This window comes from Hemicordylus capensis, chromosome 3 (assembly GCF_027244095.1).
Source record: "Hemicordylus capensis ecotype Gifberg chromosome 3, rHemCap1.1.pri, whole genome shotgun sequence".
Lineage (NCBI taxonomy): Eukaryota > Metazoa > Chordata > Lepidosauria > Squamata > Cordylidae > Hemicordylus > Hemicordylus capensis.
This window is the reverse complement of record NC_069659.1, coordinates 277,179,872-277,202,357: the sequence shown is the minus strand read 5'-3', so window position 1 is coordinate 277,202,357 and position 22,486 is coordinate 277,179,872. Positions and strand designations below refer to the sequence as shown.

Genomic DNA, 22,486 nt, shown 5'->3' with positions numbered 1-22,486 from the left:
GGAGGGAAGGAATAAAAACAGTGCCATTTTCTTTCACCCCAGTTTCTTTCCTCTTCCACCTCAATTTGTCAGTTCCCAATTTACAGTCACTACTATAATCTCAGAATTTCAGTTAAACACCAACTTTTGCAGCAATAACATTTCTAACAATTTTTCCACATTAATGATGTATGTGTATGCATATTTTAGTTTATATGTTAGATTTTTAGCAAGTGGCAACTTTTAAGAGATACCATTTGAAGATGATATATTGTATTCTACTGTGCTCCAGTCAAAATGTAAACAACTGAATCAATGGAACGTGCTTCTATATTAAAAAATTTGGCTCAGGATATCCATTTTCAGCCTGTAAAATTAGAGTTCCAGTAATTACAATTTTTACAAAACAGATATCTAAGTTGGTCCTCCTATGATAGGGAGAGGCGAATATAAACCAGAGGGAAGTATCTTACCATAGAATTGTATTATTTCATGTAACTGTTACAGAAGTTTGCTTTCTACACTTACTGTCCATCTTCACTCCATATTGCCATACATCGGTCTCCAACTTTCCAAGTGTGACTGGGCAGAACTGAAGCGGAGCTATCAGAACTTGCAAGAGTTTCTGAAGGTTGTGTTGAAAGGAGGTCTTTGGTTAATTCTATCACTTCCTGCGGGGGGGGGGGGAGGGATGGACAAATCTTCAAACAGTGTTTCCACACACAAGTACATGCACGCACGCACACGCACACACCCCTACGCATGTTTATGCAGAGCAAATGCCTGTTGTGTTCTGCCAAGCTTACTCTCTTATAAATGTGTTTAGTGTTACAGTGTAAGTCTCCACCCCTCACCCATAACAATTATTTACCAACTGTGGCAGTGCTATAAATGGTGGCAAAATGAACATCAGGTGAAATCTTACTTGTTTTTATCAGTTTTTCCTTTAACTGTTGTGTTATACATATTTTTAAACTATATGTTGTTAGCTGCCTTGATAGCCCCTTAAATGAGGTGAGAAGGCATGATACAAATGTGCTTTTAAATATAAATAACTGATTTAAATAATAAAACCATAATTCACTTTGAATCTTTCTATAAAATTTAAGAACCTCCTTTTATTCCTGCAAGTATTTCATGCCTCTGCTGATCTGGTGTTAATAACACCAAATCCTATTCCAACTAATATTATTGGGCAAGTGTATGTGTGTGACTTGCAGCATGGAAGAGTGGCAGTAAAATAACTGTTACTTTTTTTACCACTTCCATTAATTACCATTAATTATAACTTTTATTTTTACACAGGGATACACATGTGCATTCGAGCAACGTGGAAGGAGGAAAATGTATTATTTGGCTTTTATCTACCACACCCTTCAATCCAGGTTATATAGGATACTAAAACACAATCACATTTTGTCTGCTTTTATAGGTGCCCCCGCCTTTGAAATTAGATAAAGAGCATACAGCAGAAAATGGCAGGCAAATGCTGTAATGGAATGGGGTAACACTGACATTAACAGGGTTTCATGACCCCCCTGCTGGAGTACAGTAGGTATTACAGATCCTTTCAAAAATGTACAGTATCTTTAAAAACAATGTTTACACAACACCACATTTATGTGGCTGAGGAATGTGTCTATCATTAGTGATGTCATGAATCAACACACTTTCCCACATTCCTCTCCTTTTCTTAGCAAAGTGCTTGCAAACTGACTAAAGAGGGGCCTGTATCAAGCTATGCATTGTGCTATGCATCACATCCTTTAAAATAGCAAAGCATTTACAAATTGTCACTTTAAAGAAAGTAAAGCAATCCATTCCTTCTCCTCTACTGCAAGCACCTTACTCTAACTCTGCTACATTTCCCCTTCAGTGACATCACACACTACATGGTCCCTGCTTGGCTTAGGTTACTCCTGGAAATAGAGATCAGAGCAAAAAAAAAATGGTGCTGAAGTTGCTGCAGCATCAGGAAAGCTGCAAACAGCACCAAAGAAATGTAAAAACATGGAAACCATTTCAAAATATACATCAAAAAGAGAAAACTATCAAGGGGGAAACCATCTGATAGCATGGGCCAACATTCAGCACATGTATAGTAAATATCTCCAGGGTAAATATCTTGCCATCACCAACAGAGACAGAAAAGCATTATCATTAAAAACCAAATATATTTTACATGTAAACCGCAAAGGTAAACCATGTCTCACCTGTAGGTCTTTCTTTAGTTTCAGTAGATCTTCATTATCTCCATTTCCAGTCAATGCAGCTTCAACTTGTTGGAGCTGAGCTTTATAGCTGGCTAACTGTTTTGCAAGATCTTCTGACATCTGCAAGAACAAAGAGCCATTACAGAAGATGAAATAATCAGCCTGTTCGATCAACTGTATTACAGACATTACATGGTTACTTTAGACTGACCATTAACTTATTCATCTACTAGAAATTCTACCACAAGTATCTAGCACTCCTACACATTAATGAATCACAATTACAGCAATACAATGATAGAAGATGTCAATGTGACTATATCAATGCATATGGCTAGTGAATTTCAATCAACAAAAAGCAATCTTCAAATGGGGGCAGGTGGAACTAAAGGTATACATGTCTGCTTATTATTATAAAGTCCACTGTATGCCTATACTATAGTATTCAACAAATATTCATGTTAAAATAGCTGTGAACAGACATTTCCTTTTTTCTTCTCATGCACATGCTTTACCTTACTGAAGAATCTACCTCAGCCTCTACCTTCTCTATTTTCAAATTTTATTACAAAAAATAAGTCAATTCATGTTTTCCTAAGACTCATTTATTATCTTACTTGGATGTATTTATTTGTATCTACGTTTCTGCCCCTTTGACAATCAATGCAAATAACATTCAAAATACTTCAAACAATTTAAAACAATGCATTAATAAAGAAAATAAACAGCCAGCAGCAGCAAATTCCAGCATCAATTAAAAGCTTGGCAAAGCATAAGGATGGCCAATAAGGATTCCATAGAGCTTATGGATCAAGTTCAAGACACACTTTATAAGCAACCATCTATCACATAAAACATGTGAGGCAACCTTCACCTGAACACAGCCATGAATAAGGAAAGCTCATTTGGAAGAAGTCAAAACCAGCACTTTGAATTGTTTCTGGAAATCTCCAGTAGCCAGTGAAACCCTTCCGATAAAACCACAAGATCTCTGCAATCTTCCTTAGTCAAATTGTCTGCAAACTTCAGCAGATATACAATGTACCTGCTGGAGTTTCCAGGCAATTTTAAAGGGCAGTCTCAGGTACAGCATGTTGGCAGCAATTAAATTACCAAGGCAGCCTTTCCCCTCATTGCCATTTCCTCTAATAGTTCATTAATGTTACAATAATGGAATTGTGTAGGTTAAGCAAATAATGAGAGACGCTCTCATGTCAGTGTTGCTAGTCCTCAAAAGAGGTGACATAATCTCTGCCCATCTTTCATCCAAACGAGATCAAATGCTGTTAACTGTACAAGTCAGCATTAAAAACTCAAACAGCAAAACAATGCAAGGGGCGGGGGGGAGGTCTACAGTTCTTAAGTTTCAGAGATTTCTTTTTCAGACTGATATTAAAAACATTTTTTTTTTCTGGTAAAGGGAATGCTGTTTGCAATCTAGTCTGCAATTTGTTTTAGTCTTAATGTGTTAACAGAGGAAACCCCTGCAGGGTAATTAGATTAGACACTTGCCTTGTGCAATGCACCTCAGGTTTCAGAGAGGCAGTGGGTTCCCTGAACCCATTCCAAAGAGTTGCCTGAATCCTTGCTTCCATCCCTGACAGAAACTTAGGAAACAAACTCACAAACCACCTCTATTTCACTGTGCCCCTGCAAAAAGTCTCCTTCATTCTGCACATGGGCAAAGATGTTCTACCCAGAAACCAAGGGCTGCCTTCCAGGAAGGGGGTAAACCATTTATGTGATTTACAAAAGCATGTGCAGGCTCAGAGCATGATGCATTGCAGTCAGTACAGACAACGGTGTGGTTTGGTGGTTCATGGGTGTTCTCATGTGCTCCTAGAAGCTCTTCCTTTGGCTTCAACCTCATGAGGCACTTATTCCCCTGACTTGAGTACAGTCACCTTAGAGGTCTGAGGGTAGGTAGCAGGAGTAACATCTGCTGCTAATAACTGCCGTTAATAATAGCTAACAGGACAGCTTGTTTTTTTGTTGCTTGACAAAAGCTGCAGGTGGGACTCCTGTGGATACTATCAGGATTTCTTTTTCTTGCTCCTTGTCAGACTTCCCAACAAGTGCTAAAGACTGGAGAGTGTCGGGCCAAGCAGGCTAGCTGGGATGAAGCTTCCCTCCTCTAAAGAGATTAATGTTCTTTCAAACTTCCTTCATCTCAGTCTTTCCACAAGACCCTAGCTTCCTGCATCCCATTCCAATTTTCCCCCACAGAAGATGCATCTTCTTTCCTCAAGAAAAACTGCCCAAATAAACCTGTCTCCCAATGAATCAAATACACATATGCTTCACCATCTAACCATCCCCCATCTACTTCATTTCTTGCCAGCCCTTTCTTCTGGCCTCTTTTCTCAAAATCCTGAGCCCTTTCATTATTTCTGCTCTTTGCCTCCAGTCCTCACAACCTACTTTCTGGACCACCTTTTAGCTTTCAGCAGTCAGTTTCTAGCATAAGAGGAGTCAGGTCTCCAGTCAGGTTAGAAATCACAAGTCAAACTGGATGCCTCCCTAGGTAAAGGTAAAGTGTGCCATCGAGTCGATGTCTACTCCTGGCAACCACAGAGCCCTATGTTTTTTCTTTGGTAGAATACAGGAGGGGTTTACCATTGCCTCCTCCCCATGCAGTATGAGATGATGCCTTTCAGCATCTTCCTATATTGCTGCTGCCCAATATAGGCATTCCCATAGTCAGGGAAACATACCAGTGGGGATTCAAACCAGCAACCTCTGGCTTGCTATTCAAGTCATTTCACCGCTGCGCCATTAGGTGACTTCTGCCTTCCTAGGTGAATGGATATAAATATCAACCTGCACATGTACCACCTTCAGAGGCCCTCACAGGATTGCCAACCCCTGAAAATGTTGTTTTTCCACATCAGGGAAAATAATTACTGAAAAGCAAACCTTTTAACAGACATATTTGATGTAATATCACGATGATTCAAAAGACCAAAAGTGAACAATACTCAGTGTTTTAATTGGGAAATACAAGAGAATAATATAAAAGCAGTCAAGAATTGTGGTCCACACAAGTAAATTCTGCCGAAGAAATAAAATAGGAAATAAAATACTATACAAGCAGCCAACTCAGGAGTCTTCCATTCAGGAGCCAACAGCAGCTGCAACAGCCATAGTAGCTATGTAAACATTTTTACAGACACTGCCAATTTTGTATCATTTCTACAGACTGTTCGTGAATTTATAGGTGCTTTGAAATCCTGGACCTTTCTCAGGGTTCCCCAGCCAAGTAAGGACAGGCAGGTAGCACTGTTCCCTCTACAGTGTGTGCACGCGCTCACAAGTTTTCTGATGTCCGCTCTGTTAATTTTAGATCCTGCTCAGGTTGAATTAGGAAGGCCCCACTCTGAATGCATGTGCACACACAATGCCTTGATACTGCCACCCAAAACAAAAATCATTCCACACACAGATGAAAAAAATTAGAGGGACCACTGGCAGGTAGTGACTGGAGGTAGTGGTGTGCACAGAACCAGTGCCTGCTGGCTCGGAGGTGGGGGGATCTCTTTAAGCATGGTGAAGGGTGCTCTTACCCCTCCCGGTGCATTCTCCCCACCGGTGTTATGAACAGTCATAACTTATCAGAACCAGAGATACCAACTCAGAAGTATGGTGAAATATAGGCCTGTGTCTGATTTCAGTTTATTAAGAAATGATACCTGAACTCGAGGTGAACTGGCACCCAGGTCAAACTGCTCTCTGGAGCAGGAGGAATCCAGCATTGTGTTTAAAATGGATACGCAAGGAAACACAATGAAGTCAGGTCTGAATGCTGAATGCTGTAATCCATATGCTAATACCACTGGCTACTAAGTGTCTGTGGAAGGAGCCAGGGGGCTGATTCCCCCCCCCCTTCCTAGTAGTGTTAAATCCTTGTCAGTGATTAACTGTATTGTTCTCCATGGAAGTTCAACATAGCCAAATGCATACAGAGATCCGTCTGTAGATTTTAATCACACCTCACTGATGCTACAAATGTACTGAATGTCTCACGCACATATATGTTACTTTAAATATAATTACACACTAGATGAGAGATATTCAAGAAATAATGGAATGACTGTCTCACACCAAATAGGATGAATCCCCTTACTAACTGCTGACTTTTTAACACCTTCTGGGGAGATGCCATTGTGGCTCTCAAGTGCAGATTTGCCTTGGGCAATGCTCCCACCCCTCCCTTCCTGAGCGCGCAGTTTACAGAAGATGAGATTCAGAGATCTCTCTGGACTGGGAATATCCTGAATAATTAAGACTTTGTTCAGAAGGTAGCAGCTAGTTGTCACCTTTTGGACACCCAGGAAAAGAGGAGATTTTTAATAGATTCTATTCAAGGATCAAAGAGAAAAACACTATAAGAATTAGGCTTTTGAGACAGAGAGTGCAGCAATCTTTTGCCTACAGCAAAAAGCTGCTCACAGGATCCCAGGGTTTGCTGCTAAGCCACGGGGCAAAGCAGGAATTCTGTTCATGAACAGAAACTACAGCAATGCCTGAGTTTTGCTGCCCAAGCTGCCTGATCTGAGCACTGCAATGACTCCTGTGTCAGCGAGCGCCTCACTCCTTCAACTGAAGTGATCCTCCGCTTTCAAGCCTCTGATCCTGGGTAAAAATGCTGCTCCTTTACAAGCCTTGGAATTCCCTCCTTCCTTTCCCCCCTTCTTTCCCTCTACTAATCTCCTCAAAAACCATGCCAGCCCTCAGCCATCCTCCCCCCCCCCGTCTTTTCTGCCTGTATCTGAAATGTATTAGAATTTAGGAAGATTTAATGCACACACATATGTTAAGTTAGGCACATGGGTGAATATTGGTACTGGTTAGGATGCTCTGTCTAAATACTGTTGCTAATATGGATAGAGGGTTCTGCTTTCTGCTTTGCTAGATTATGTTGTTAATCTTTATACTCAATAAAGCCCATTGAATCCTTTTGAGTGGTTTGATCTCCTTTTCTTCCTTGCATCCAGATCATACGTGGTCACTAATATAAAAGAACTTGGTCCAGACCTGTTTTATATACCAGCTAATGAGCATATTTGGTGTATAGATCAGGCCTGGTCTGTAACACCGGCGCTGCCTTTTAAAACGGTGTGGCAGGGTTGCAGTGTCCATGGACTCCTTGGTCCAGACGAACGCACATGCAGCGGCAATTTCCAGTCATTTCCGGTCCAAGGAGGCACTGGGGTGGCAATGAAGTTCATCGCCACCCCACCGGACCATTTTAAAAGGCAGCGCTGGTGGGGAAAAAGCAGCGGGAAGGGTAAGAGCACCCTCCCCCGCCATCTTCAAACCAGCCAAACCACCAGTCTTTCAAACCATGCACATCCCTAACTGGAGGTGGTCTTCTGACTATGGAATTCTTTCCCCTGAGACACTCACCTGGCACTCACCTTAATGACTTTTTGCTGTCAAGCTAAGACCTTACAATTTCCCCAGAACTTTTAATAATTTGATTACAAGATTTTTAAAGCTGTTTTTATCATCCTGGTTACAGGCTGCACTATTTTATTTTAGTTGATAGAAAGCGCTCCTGGCCAAAGCCTCAACTTGATAAACCAGAGTGAGGCTTGGGTTCAGAAACACTCTCAAGTTACGAATCTGTTCCTTCAGGGGGAGTGCAACCCCATCCAGAAGAGGAAGATTTATCATGTCCCTCAAATTATGACCCCTTAACATGAGAACCTACATCTTGTATGGATCCAGTTTATTATTCCTCATCCAGTCCATTACTGCCTCCATGTAAGGAAGTTATGCCATTTCCTGATAATGATGTCACGGAGAAATAGATTTGAGTGTTATCATATTGATAACACCCTGCTCTAAATCTCCTGATGATATCACCCAGCGGTTTCATGTAGATGTTAAACAACATCGGAGATAGGATGGAGCCCTGAGGGACACCATACAATAGCTCTCATTTCAGAAAGCAACTATCTTCTAGCAACACCATCCGGAATCTACCGGAGAGATAGGAACGGAACCACTGCAGAGCAGTCCCACCTATTCCCAAATCCTCCAAATGATCCAGAAGGATACCATGGCTGACAGTATCAAAAGCTGCAGAAGGGTCCAAAAGAACCACTCTCATAGTCACACTCCCTCTATCCATTCCTTGGTGGAGATCATCCATCGGGCTGACCAAGGCTATCTCCACCTCACAGCCTGTTCTAAGGCCAGTATGAAATGGATCTACATAATCAGTATCTTCCAAAGCTACCTGGAATTGATCAGCCACCACCTTTTCAATTACTTTGCCCACCCAAGGGAGATTGGAGACTGGCCTATAATTATCCATCACCAAGGGCTCAAGGGCAGACTGCTTAAGTAAACGTCTCACAATTGCCTCCTTCAAACATGGAAGCATACTGCCTTCCTTCAGTGAGGCATTTATGATGTCAACTAGGCCATGTCTAATAGACTCCCTGCTGGATAATATAAGCCATGTTGGGGATGGATCCAAAGGGCAAGTGGTAGGCTGAATGCCTCCAAGGAGTTTGTCCTCAGGAGTCACAAACTGAATCTGATCCATTCCAATTGAAGCAGAGGAGTTATTGGACACCTCTGCAATGACCCCCAGCATAAATGTGGAGTTCAAGTTGGCTTGAATGCGACAGATTTTATCTGCAAACAAGTTGTTAAAAGCATCACAGCAGGATGATGAAAAATCAAAATCTAAGTTCAGACAGTAGGGAACACAAGTCAGTCCGCTCACAACTCTGAATAACTCTGCTGGACATGAACTTGCAGACACAATATGTGTAGAATAGAATTGCTTCTTCGCTGCATATACCACCCCAGAAAAGCCTTCAGATGGGCTTTATGTCATGTCTTGTTGGATTCAAGTCAAGTCTTCCTCCATTTTCCAACATAATCGGAGACCATCCATCACTCTAGGGTTGTTTCCTCTATGCCCAAAATCGACAGGAAGTTGAACAGCTTAACTCCAGCTCTCCAGTTCCTTTTCCTGTTGCCTCAGGATCGGCAGGCAAGGAGAGAGCTCTCGAAATCTTTTTTCTTTCCTTCCTTTTTTCACCTTTGGTCACTATTTGCAGCCTTTGATACTCTGCTGTGCTGCTCTGCTCCTCTTTGGCTAACCGCTCCGCTGCTTGCAGTCCCTTTTTCTTGTTCTCCTTTACTGCTCCCGGAAGCTGTCCTCCCATACCGGCCGGGTGCACATGGAGCAAGCTCACGCGGCCAAAGCCCGATTCGGCTCTCCATCGAAGGGCGACATGAAGCAGGGTCAGTTAGGGAAGAACCAGTGATCGGGCATACGCCCCTTTCGAGGGGGTGAGCGCCACACCTCAGAAAAAAGCAAAGAAGGAAAAGGAAAAGCATGCCGCCAAAGCCGTGGGGGAAAGCGGCAAGTCCGGGAGCTGCTGCAAGCAGCCCATCGCTAGGCTGAGCGAGCGCCTGATACTAAAAGCGGTCTGCCAGCAATGGCACCACCGCAGGATAACCTCCCCCAGGCTGCTAGCTCACCAGGGAGCTATCAAGAACCGGGCAAGAGCCGACAGCGGAAGGCAAGAGGGAGCGACGACAGCAGCGGCAACGGGTGCCATCCCATTGCCCTCCCCCAACCATGGGGCCGTTCTTGTGGAGAATGGGAGCAATCAGGTCCCTCCCTTACCCCGCAATATGGTCATCAACACAGAGAATGTAGCAGAAGCTGGCATAATTGTGAGTACCCCTGCAAGTGGGTAAGACACATCAGTTCAACCGATTTCGGGGAGCCGGGTGGAATGGTTGCAGAGCTTCATAGCTCAGGAATTCAGAGCCCCGTTATCTGCCCTGGCGAGGGAGGTCAGAGTGCCCAACAGACCCCAATCAGCAGTGACTATTCACCCCCAGATCCCTCCATCGATAGGGGGGCTATACCAGAAGGGGAGAGGGGCTGCTTCAGAGAAAGGTAAAGAAAGAGGAGGTGCCCCCATTCACCCTCCTCTTCACCCCCTGGCCCCCCCAAGTGCCACCACCCCCGGCGGGAGGCGGTCAGGGCAATAACCCAGCACTCCCACGCCCAGGAATCCCGGGCAATCCACAAGGCCCGAAAGCTGGGGGGGAAGGGCCCACACCCAAGTGGGAACCCACAGGGAGACTTCATCCTCCGACATGGAGGAAGGTGAAATATCAGAGGAAGAAGAGACCCAGCAGCAGGCACCTAGTTCTACTTGCCTTGGAGGTATTACTGGCTAAGACGAGGCGCTCCATTAATGTGGTCGCACCCCTTGAGGTGCCGTTATCTAACCAGGGTCTGGATCAGGATGTCTTCCCCTCGATTTCCAGCACCAACCCTATAGTTCCTTTTCCACAGCTGTTCCTCTCCACGGTTTTGGATGAATGGAACACACCCCTTTCTCACAAATCAATGCATCACCTATACAATAGACTATTCCCTCCCCAAGGACATCATTAATATGCTATCTCCACCTGTGGTCGATATCCCAGTGGCGGAACTGGTGTCGGGGACGATAGTAAGCAAGGAAGGAGAGGAATACCTCAAACTACCAGAGGATAAGAAGTGCGAATCACTCCTAAAGAAGACTCATGAAGCAGCAGCAAACGTGGTTAGGGCAGCAGCTGCCAATTCCATCTTCGCAAGAGCTACTGTTCTTTGGGCGAAGGAATTGGCACAGTTGGTTCCACCAGACAGCCAAAAGCTGTGCCAAGGAATCAACAAGATGGCAAAAGTGGGGGCCTTCATGGCTGACTCTAACCTGGACTGCATACAGTAGGCCTCCATATCCTCTGTGGTAGTGTTAAGACGCTTGCCTCTGGTTGAAGCACTGGAAAGTGGACTCCAGGTCAAGGCTCAACCTGGCATCTGCCCCCTTCAAGGGGTCCAAGCTGTTCGGGGAAGCCCTGGATCCAGTCCTGGTTGAAACCAAGGACGGTAAGAAGGCGATGCCTACCACGAGATTGGATGCAAGCAGGCCCTTTCGGAACAGCCCTCCACACAGAACCTTTTCCAACACCCTCAGACAGCCAAGCTACCCCTCTAGTGGCTCCTTTCCAGACTACAGGTATTCTCACTACAGACCAGGGAAACAACCCTACTGGCAACAACGACCCTAGGGAGCAGACCGCCAACCATTCAACAAGAAATTTCAGTCCTCTTCCTTCCAAAATAGAAAACAATTACACCGCCTCGGTTGGAGGCCGACTCCTACTCTTTGGGGATGCATGGGAGGCAGCCACCTCCGACCAATGGGTGCTCCGGACAGTCACCGGGGGACTGCTCCTGGAGTTTTCTTCTTACCCACCCCCCCGGACAAGTTCATCCCCACACCGGTGCCAAGTTCAACGACAATGAAGGAGCAGATTTCACAGGCCATCGAGCACCTGCTCCAGATCAAAGCAACAGAACGAGTCCCCAGGACAGAGTCTGGTCATGGCGTGTACTTGCTGCTGTTTTTGGTCTCAAAGAAGGACAAATCTTGGCGAGCTGTGTTGAACCTCAGGCCAATCAACACATCAGGAAATGATCCTTCAGAATGGAATCCCTAAGGACAATCAAGCAATCAATCAGAGAAGGAGAATTCCTAGCATCAGTGGATTTGTCAGAAGCCTAACTGCATGTCCTGATCCACCCGGATCACCGCCGCTTCCTCAGATTCTGTTTCAACGGCCACCATTTCCAATACCAGGCAATGCCCTTTGGCCTCTCCTCGGCACCCAGAGTATTCACAAAGATCATGGTGGCACTGATTGTGTTTATCAGAACACATGGGATATGCATCCATCTGTATCTGGACAGTTTGCTCATACAGTCGCAATCTCCATCAAAGGCACAGAGAGATGTACAACAGACCTTGGACCTACTTTGTTCCCATGGATTTGTAGTCAACCAACAAAAGAGCCACAAGGAACCAACACAGAGACAGCTCCACCTGGGAGCGATGTTCGACACAACCAAAGGGACCGTGACACTGTCCCGGGAATGGAGTGAGAAGATAGTCACCCTTTCCAAGATGGTATTGGGGGAGAATGCCACCTCACTCATGACCTTGGCCACACTACTGGGCTGCATGGTGGCCGGCATAGAGTGCACCCCTTGGGCCAGATGGAACCCTCACACCCTGCAGTGGTTCCGGCATGGCACACATTAGCTGTGAGGAGGGCACTTCACGTGTATATCAAGAGGACAAAAGCATACCGAAAGTCAGAAGCCCTGTTCATCTCCTTCAGTCGAGCAATGGTAGGGAACAAGGTGACGAAAGCCACACTATCGCTCTGGATCTGGGACAATCACCCTGGCCTATAACGCACTGGAAATCCGGCTCCGCAGAGCATCATGGCACACTCTACAAGAAGTGTCTCCACATCAGCAGCCTTCGCAGCCAGAGCATCACTACAGGAGTTGCTTGGATGATAGCGTTGTGAGAGCAGCTTGGAGGCTTACCTCCAGCTGCATTTCTCTCTTCGACGTGTTTATCTTAATTTCAATCTGGAAGGATTGATATCAGAGAAATAATGGTGCTTGTCCTCTCAGGAGCTGCCTATGGTGGACTCAAGGCAAGAAATGTTTTGAAGAATTGAAACAGAAATAACCATGAAGTGCCTTGAAGAACACCTGGTGAACTCAGGGGAGACTTTGCCATTCCCCACCCAAAGAGAAGGCGGCATTTCCACCTGCCTATTAGCAACAGCCTCTCCACCCAACCCACCCTTCTTTATTTTTTATTTCTCTCCCTTTACTTCTATTTTTTTGTTCTCTAAGCCTCAAGAATGCTCGGCTATTTGTTTCTCTATTTTCTGGGATTGAAGATCTGCTTGAAGCTAACTTTTAGTAGCCTGGAAAAGAACGGAAGTTTTAGTCTTTGGAGGATGATTTCATCTGCAACCAAATGGTTTTACAATTTAAATGAAGGATTTACAATTTTTGGGTAATGAGCCTTGTTCAACTGTTTGGATTGGTTTATGGCATTGCTTTGAGTAACCAGCTTAAACTAGGAAGAAGCAGCTAATACATTTAGTCAAGGTCTGTTTGTTCTTCTTTTAGAAGTATGCAGATTTTAACTCCCCCCCCCGCCTTTGGAACATGAATGGAGATATTTCTTGAACATTTTACTACAATAAACAGTGGAGTAATGAGGCAATGATCAACATTTCATTACATTTTACTGGATCAACAATGATTAACATTTTACTATAACACTGATGCTTTTCTCGATGACCATTACTGATGAATTATAGAAGACCAACTGTCTTAACCAGGCTGTCTGAGGATCCTGATGTCAAACTTTATTGATATTAACCGAACGGAACAGGATTGTGGATGCAGCTTTCAGTCAGTGACTTTATTTTGGTTATGTTCTCATTATTAGGGACTAGTTGTTGTTAAAGGTAGTTCTTTGAAGGCTTTACAAGAATTGAACATTTGATTCCCTGTGACAAAAATTTTAGTCAAACAAACTAGGGAATTATAATTTTGCCCAGCTTCTTGGTTGTGAGAACCTTTTTTCCTTATATTTAGGCAGAACAAGTACAGACTGTGGTTTATAAGAAGACAAAGCAAACGGAGAAAGACATTACTGTCCCAGCTGGGACAATTTAATTTTTTCTTTGTAAACGTTTAAGTTAGAATCAAAGGAGGTTTTTTTTCTGTCTGGGGCTGCTCTTAACGGTAACTACTAGATTTTAATGGATGTGTCTGAACTTTTATTCTTACTGTAATAGACTAATTAATCCAAATAACTTTTTTAAGGGTAGTTTCCTGAAGGCATGAGCATAACTTTTTATTCCCTGTGATAAAAATCTTTATCAAACAAAGTAGGGAATAAGGACTGGCCATTTCAATTTTTACCCCTCTTGCAGACGGTTATTCAAAGAAGAACCTTTTATAAAAGACTACTCTTGGTTAGGGATTATTAAGCTTGTAAAACAATGTTTTACAACCATTTTTTTCAAACAGCTGTGGAGGACCTTAATAAGATCTCTCTGCAAATAGATAAGTTGAATGCAAAAATATCTTTAGATCAGGAGGTGACTCAGACTGATTTAGGGACTTATACCCAGATGGTTCTGGATAAGGAAATACAATCGGAACAATGCAACATCTTTCTGCAGTTTAACTGTGTTGATAATCAAGTTCATCTACCAGATTTTGGAGTTGAGCACAGGTTGGTTTACAAGTGGCAAAGAATATGCGTTTAATATTGTTTACCACTGAATCTCTCTCTAACAGAATCAAACAGAGATGGGCACCGACCTTTTGGCACCTGCCCTCTCGCGTATTTAGAAGAAGGTGGATATTTTTGTTTTTAGATTCAAAATAAGTTTTCGTTTTGGCTGTATGATTTTTCTTTTTTCAAACTTATAGACGGCTCTGACTATTGGACTGACTGGTTGACAAGTTCATTTTTTGGTTTATAATGTAGTTGATTTCTGACTGTTTCAGGCAGTTTCGTGATTACGCACCTTTTTATGATAGACAATCTTATCTTTTTATGTTAATCTTTTTAAAGATAAGAATTTTAAGATTCCCTCTTTTCCTTTTTTTCTCTCTCTACCTCTTTTTTAGAATGTACTCACTAAAGAAAAGCTGCACTGAAGTAATTATTTAATGTCTGTTGGTTGAAACTCAGTTTGATATCTGCAAGAATACATAAGCCAGTCCTAAATTTGATTGCTATTACATGATCAGTTCTTACGGTACAGACAGTAAATCTGTATTTTTTTCAACTGTATTCTACCACAGTATATAGAAGCTTAGAGATGTCTTCTATCTTTCTGATTCAATTTTTCCCCTTGCCTTTTGTATTCTCTGTATAGAAATTAATAAAATCTTGATTTAAAACAAAACAAAACAGAGCATCACTACAGACCATCTGCCAAGCGGCAACCTGGTCATCCGTCTCACTGTTTATTAAACACTACAAGATTATGTCCTTTCATGCAAAACAGGCAGCCTTAGGCCACACAGTACTCCAACAGGTGGTATAGAACTCTTCCGCTTCCCACCCGGGATGTGCAGGACACAGCTTGGGTAGATGGATGGTCTCTCATGACGTTGGGAAAAGAGACATTGGACCTACCTGTGAAGAGTCCTTTTTCAACGTAATTGGAGACCATCCAGCCACCACCCACCCCCCCAGCAGAAGGAAAAAAATAAGTTACCTGCAAATCCAAGGGAAGACACCTGTTTTTTCAACCAGCTAGACAGACAAAGTCAAATTACCAGTCAGATTACCCCTCCCCCACAACAAAAAGGGCTGAGGTCAAGGGCCCCTGCTTCAATTCAGGGCGACCTGGCCGATATCAAGTTCCAAGATTTTTTGATTCCTACTTTCTTCCTTTAAAAGATTAACTCTTTGTTTCTTACCTTGTTTTTGCCTTAAATAAGTTGCTGTTACCTAGCTTTCTCTCCAGACATATTTTTCCCTAGATAATATTCTTTCTCCAGATAAGAGAGCATTCTCCGGGGGTTGAACAGTATCATAAGCCTCAGATGACGAGTGCCAAATGTTCCTGAGAATCCTTGCAGCAGCATCCTTCGGCCAGACAGTTGGAACTGAAGAGCTGGAGGTTGCTGACTCATCAAGGAAAGTTAAGCTGTTCAACTTCCTGTCGATTTTGGGCATAGAGGAAACAACCCTAGAGTGATGGAGTGATGAATTACGTTGAAAAAGGACTCTTCACAGGTAGGCCCAATGTCCCTTTTATGCTCTAGCCTTCTCCCTTGCCGCTTCAGCTCCTGCAGCTGTTCAGTATGCCATAGAGCCAGTTTTGAAGCAGAACGGAGAAGACGCTTTGGGGTGATAGTGTCTACTAACCTGCTAAGTTCACTATTCCAGGTCTCCACCAAGACATCAACAGAATCACCAGAGGAACCAACTCTAAAACCCTCAAGTCCTCTTGGAATCCTATAGGATCCAATAGCCTTCTCAGGTGGACCATCCAAATAGGGATGTGCACGGAACTGCGGCAGGGTGGTTCAAAGGCGGCGGGGGTGCCGCTTTAAGTGGGGGGGGGGACGGTGCACTTACCCCTCCCGCCGCTTTCCCCCTGCCAGCGTCCTTCAGTAAGACAGCTGATTGAGACAGAAGCACCGGCAGGTGCATTGAGGGCTTCCGGCCAATGGAGCGGCAGGGACGTACACTGCCGCCCTAATCAGCTGACTTACTGAAGGACGCTGACAGAGGGAAAGCGGCAAGTGGTAAGTGCACCCCCCCTCAAAGTGGCACCCCTGCCACCTTCGAACCAGTGGAACCGCCGGTTCCGTGCAAATCCCTACATCCTAATAGGTCCTGCATTTCTGATGAGGTGGGTTGTGGCCATGAAACCAACCTTAACCAGATGGTGGTCTGTCCATGACCATGGAGACACTATTTTATTTTTTAACTGCATTTCTATACCTCCTGATATAGAAATCTCTAGGCGGTGTACAAATTAAAACATAATATAAAATATAAAACATTTAAAATTCATAACAGATAAAAATCACAATAGATAAAAACACATTAAAATTTAAATTTCAGTTAAAGCTTGAGAAAACAGGTATGTCTTCAGGGTTCTCCTAAAAACAAACAGAGAAGGAGATGCTCTTATTTCAGCAGGGAGCGCATTCCAAAGCCCTGGGGCAGCCACAGACAAGGCCCGCTCCAGAGTTCCCACCAAATGAGTTGGTGGCAACTGTAACTGGTCCTCTCCAGATGATCTTCATAGATTACAGGGTACATGACAGAGAAGGCTCTTTCTTAAGTACTCTGAACCCAAGCCGTTAAGAGCTTTATATAGGTAACTAGCTGGGCTGGGTGCAGAGCATCTGTGCCTCTAGTTCACCCACCGCAGCTTTCTCCCCCTCATCCCCCGCCCCCGTTTTTTCACCTCCCCCCCCCACCGGCCTCCTTCTTCTCCCACCCACCCGCCACTGTCTTCTTCTCTCCCACCTGCCCCTGCCACTGTTCTTTTCTTTGGCTGGCCACTGCCATTCGCTGCTGTTTTGTTTGCCTGCCAGCCGGCTACTACCACTCTGGGAGCACTCCCAGACTATGAACCTGATCTTTTTCTCCCCCGTCCCCGTTGCTATCCGGGCAGCTGCTTGCAAACTCTCATGAGAGCTGACACACACAGGATTAGCGACGAGTATGCCTTAGAGAAATATATATAAAAGAAAGAAGATAACCAGCACTTTGTATTTCATTCGGCAGCCAGTGCTGTTCTTTTAAAATCAGTGTTATATGGTCCCTTTGGGTAAACACAGAGACCAATCTGGCTGCCGCATTCTGTACCAACTGTAGTTTCCGAACTATGTCCAAAGGCAGCCAAGCGTAGAAGTTACCAGTATATGTACCACCATTTTAAAGTAATTTGTCTCCAGAAATGGATGTATCTGGTGTATCAGTCAAAGCTGATAAAAAGCACTCCTGGCCATGACCTCAACCTGTGAAACCAGGAAGAGTTTGGGATCCAGGAGCACTCCCAGATTATGAACCTGGTCTTTTAACCCCACCCAGAACAGGCAGATCTAAACCATCTCTTGGATCCTGATCCCCTACAGACAGTACTTCCATCTTGTTTGGATTCAACTTTGGCCAGTCGTCCCTCATCCAAAACTATATAGCCTCTATACTTAGGGAGGTCATGCCATTTCCTGATGAAGTTGGTATGGAGAAATAAATCTGGGTGTTATCAGCATACTGATAGTATCCCAGACCAAACTTCCTGATGATCTCTCCCCACAGTTTCATGTAGATGTTAAAAAGCACTGGAGACAGTATGAATCTTTGTGGAATCCCACACTTTATCTCTCGCTTTTCAGAACAGTCTCCAAGTGACACCATCTGGAATCTGCCAGAGAGGTAGGAACTGAACCACTGTAAAACAATGCCACCCAATCCCAACTCCTTCAAGCAACCCAGCAGGATACCACAGTCAATGGTATTGAAAACCACCAAGAGATCCAAAAGGATCAGCAGAGTCACATTCCCTCAGTCGATAGCCAGTAGGAGATCATCCATCAGGCTGACCAAGGCAGTTGCCTGAAAGCCAGTTTGGAATGGATCTAAATAATCTGTGTCATCCAAAACTGCCTGGAGCTGAGGAGCACCAATCACTCAATCACCCTGCCCAACCAAGGAAGATTAGAGACAGGTCTGTAATTAGCTAACTCTGAGGGATCCAATGCGGGTTTCTTCAAATAAGAGCTAATAATAGTCTCTAATAAGGTCTAATAAGACAAGGAGGCATCCTGCCCTCCCTCAGAGAAGTATTTATGATATTTACAAGGGAAGAGAGCTGGTCTTGTGGTAGCAAGCATGACTTGTCCCCTTAAGCTAAGCAGGATCTGCCCTGGCTGCATACGAAAGGGAGACTAGAAGTGTGAGCGCTGTAAGATATTCCCCTCAGGGGCTGGAGTCACTCTGGGGAGAGCATCTAGGCTCCAAGTTCCTTCCCTGGCATCTCCAAGATAGGGCTGAGAGGGCTTCCTGCCTGCAAACCTTGGAGAAGCCGCTGCCAGTCTGTGAAGACAATACTGAGCAAGATGGACGTATGGTCGGACGTATGGGGTGTACAGTCTGAAGCAATTTGTCCACATGCTCAGAAGTAACAAACTGAAATTCAGTCCTACAAGAGGTGCTGGGCACCTCTACGATGCTCTGCAGTAATTGTGGAGTCTAGTTCAGCACAGTTACAAGAGATTTTATCTGCAAAAAAATGGTTTAACACATCAGAGACAGTGACAGATGGTTCAAATTCAAGGTGGAGGGGGCATGAACTATCCCCCTCACAACCCTAGACAACTCAGCTGGACGTGAATTTGCAGAAGCAATGCGGGCAGAAAAAAAACTGCTTCTTTGCCATCCGCACTGCCAGAGCATAGATCTTCAAATGAACTCTGTGTTGCAATCTGTTGGATTCACACTGAGCAAAAGGAAGTGCCTTCATAATCACAAGAAGGACCTCCAACAAAAAGCACTCCCCAAAAACTGGCTATGAATGTCTCTGACCCAACCCAAAGGCTGTCAAAAAAAACCCAAACCCCACCCTCCACCCCACACTGAAGTTTGCCACCAAAGACCAGCGCCCTTTGGTGGCCAGCGTGCCCAGCAGCTGTGCCAGATGGTTGCTGTCTTCCCTCTTGTCAGCAGTAGAGCCAGCCATGCTTCTCACTCATGGCATCCCTCCAGCAGATGGTGCGCATCAAAATTAACTTGCAAGGAGACAGCAGAAGCCATTTATAAGACAATAACAGAAAGAAGTTCTGAAAAGTGGTATACTGAAAAGTGTTGCCTAATGGTGAGATGTATTGCTCCCACCTGACAAGCCACATTTCTGAAGGTGGTGAAAAGTCTAAATGATGTATTCTTCATACTAAAGTTACCGATGTGGCAAAAGGTTTAGCCACAGGAAAGCAATAACCTCACGGGTTTGGGAATATATGAATTGTTTTTAAGTAAATTTGGTTAGGTTCTGGCTGTTAGTGTTGGAAGTACATACAACCTTAAATAGATATGCTCATACTATTGCTAATGCATATACTTGGATGCAAATTCCACTGAACAACAATTAGGATGTAATTCTAAATTAGTAGCACACAAAGCGGTTTGTTAAAATGCTAGCATTAAACATTGTTGTTTTATTCTGCTACAGGCACTCAACTGACTTGACTCTACTCAACTCTTTGCAACTCTTTGCAAGTCCCACAGACTTGATGATGTAGATGCAAGCACAACTATGCACCTGTTTCTCTCTCTATATCTTTTATTTGATTTTAAAAGACAACTATGATAGCCAGCTTTACTATCATCTGTCCCATTTATCACCATAGCTTTATAAACAGTTGAGTAAACACTGCTGATTATGAATTCCTGACAAAACTAAGCTCACATCACAAATACAATGCCAAATGTAAGAAAGCAACATTACCAAGGAGCAATGAAACGGCTCATAAAACATTTACCACTAACATGCTATATAACAAGAGCAAAAAATATAGCATATTGGGATCTATACACATATACCACAAAAAGAACCAAAAAGATCCCCCATCAAACTGTCCAATGAGGAAGAAAAGAACCACCACAATATGATAGAGAGTTACTATGTTAGAAAATGTATTCAGTATGGATCGGTTAATGAATATGGAAAGAACAATTGTATTGTCAACAAAAAACAATGGAATCCATAGTAGAAATGAACACATAAATAATAAGAGTCTACAAACTACATATCAAAATTGAGCAATGGAATACATTGCTATATATCAAAATAAAGCAATGGAGCTATGATTCTTGAAATATGTTATAAGTTTATATAATGACTGAGTTTCATTTATTATAAGATCAAGATATGTGAGTATGCTGGCCAATGTCAATTCACAATACCTAAGTCCACTGGCACTTGACAAAGTACTATCTCGAAATGGAGGTCACCAGTTCACCGTAGTGTGTGGACTTCTCTATTTTCATCTTATGGATTCAATTGTTCTATTTTGATATATAGTTTGTGGGCTCTATTATTTATGTGTTCATTTCTACTATAGATTTCATTTTTTTTGTTGACAATACAATCGTTCTAACCATATTCATTAACTGATCCATACTGAATATATTTTCTAACATAGTAACTCTATCATATTGTGGTTATTCTTTTCTTCCTCATTGGACAATTTGGTGGGGGATCTTTTTGGTTCTTTTGTGGCATATCTAAAAGAGCAGAAGCTTTTTCAGCCAGCCACTCAGACTAGAGAGAAAATAAACAAATGTTATGGTCAAAAAGATGCTGGGTTCCAGCCAGTGATCTCTCTAAGGCATGCACACGTGCACTTGCTCACAAGTTTTTTGATGTCCGGTCAGTTAATTTTAGATCCCACTCATGCTGAATCAAGAAGCCCCCACTCTGAATGTACATGCACACATACTGCCTTGATACTGTCACCAATAACAAAACGCACTCTGCACATAGATGAAAACAATAGATGAAAACAATTAGAGGGAACACTGGTTCCAGCCCACCTTCTGAGCATGAAACTTTTGTGAGAGTGGGTTAATGCTGAGAAAAGGTGCCAGAGGCAAACCAGACGTCACAAGAAAATCCCACGCTAATAGTAAACATGTTTGCACAGAAGTAAGTTCTGGGGGACCTACTCCTTCATGTGTTTAGTACTGCTGCCTTCAGCTAGTTTCTACAGAAAGAGAAAGCAGCTTTTTAGGGAAGAGAGTGAAGCCCCTCGAGGAAACTGGTCCTCTATCTAATGATTCAAAAGAGAAAGGAGGAGACAGGAGAGGAGACTGGACTCCAGTGAAAAACGTCTTTAAACCTCTCGAGTGTTTAAAAGGCTTCAAATCTGCTGCACGCAACCGAGGACGTGATGGCCCTAAAGAGAAATGAGCAACCCCGTGGCGCCCGGGGTGGGCCTGGGCAGAAATCACGAGGGGGAGAGAGTGGGCGCAGTCTCCCAAGTTGGGGCCCACCAGAGCAGCGAGTGAGCAAGGAGTCCAGGCCTGAGGAGGAAGCTCCTTGAGAGGGCGAGTGTAGAGGGGAGAGAAAGGAGGCCCTGACCGGAGGAGAGGGCCGGGCCCGCTTTCAGGCCTGAGAAAGCCAGCCCTCCTCGTCGCGTCTAGGCCGCTTTGAAAGCCGCGGGGAGGGAGGAGGGGAACGGCGCCGCTTTTCACCTTGGCCTCGCGCGCGGTGGGCCTCTCGCCGTCCCGTCAGGCCTCAGGAAGGGCGTCTGCGCGCGCGTCTTCACTACCTTGCTGCTCCTAGCGACGACGTACAAAACCCGGTCGGCGGAAATAAAGGCTCGCGAGAACGTCACGCAGGGGACACGAGATCGGCCTCGATCACCTGATTACCGAGGGGCAAACCAAAGGGCATCAGTTCCCTCAACCTTGTAAGCACGGATACGTCAGGTTCTCATTGCGATTCATTGACCCTTTTCTCCACGGGCGGTGAAAGTACAAAGGAAACCGTGTACTAATAATTGAAATAAAATTGAGTTGAAATGTGACAACTCAAAATAAAACCTTTTTGTTCCGGAATTTTTTGAAGTCACCGTGCTCTCTCTATACGAAGCACTAGAAAAGATGCCAAATAAAGTCACTTTCCCCACTGGGGCCCCTGGCACAGATGCCTTGCTTAATGCCTTATGACAGGCGGAAAGTGATTTAGACGACAAAGGCTGCATATGTTAAATTTCCATATGCCACCTCTAGATGATATTGTAGTACTTTGAAAACCTCTTGGCTTTTTCCTAAAACAAAACAGAAACCTGGAGTAATATATGCTATGCTTATAGGATAAATTATGTTTATCTTAATAATAAT

At 43.9% G+C, this 22,486-nt stretch overlaps 1 protein-coding gene across 1 annotated transcript in view; it reads right to left on the bottom strand.

The window, feature by feature from the left end:
* SMNDC1 (survival motor neuron domain containing 1) overlaps nucleotides 1-21,990 on the bottom strand; it is a 34,021-nt gene extending 12,031 nt beyond the window's left edge. The window contains exons 1-3 of the mRNA XM_053305320.1: nucleotides 21,836-21,990; nucleotides 2,193-2,312; nucleotides 508-650 (exon numbers count right to left, since the gene is read on the bottom strand). Of these exons, the coding sequence (XP_053161295.1) occupies nucleotides 508-650; nucleotides 2,193-2,312 (263 nt within the window). The 5' untranslated portion in view covers nucleotides 21,836-21,990. The remainder of the gene's footprint in view (nucleotides 1-507; nucleotides 651-2,192; nucleotides 2,313-21,835) is intronic.
* Between the last annotated feature and the right edge of the window lie 496 nt (nucleotides 21,991-22,486).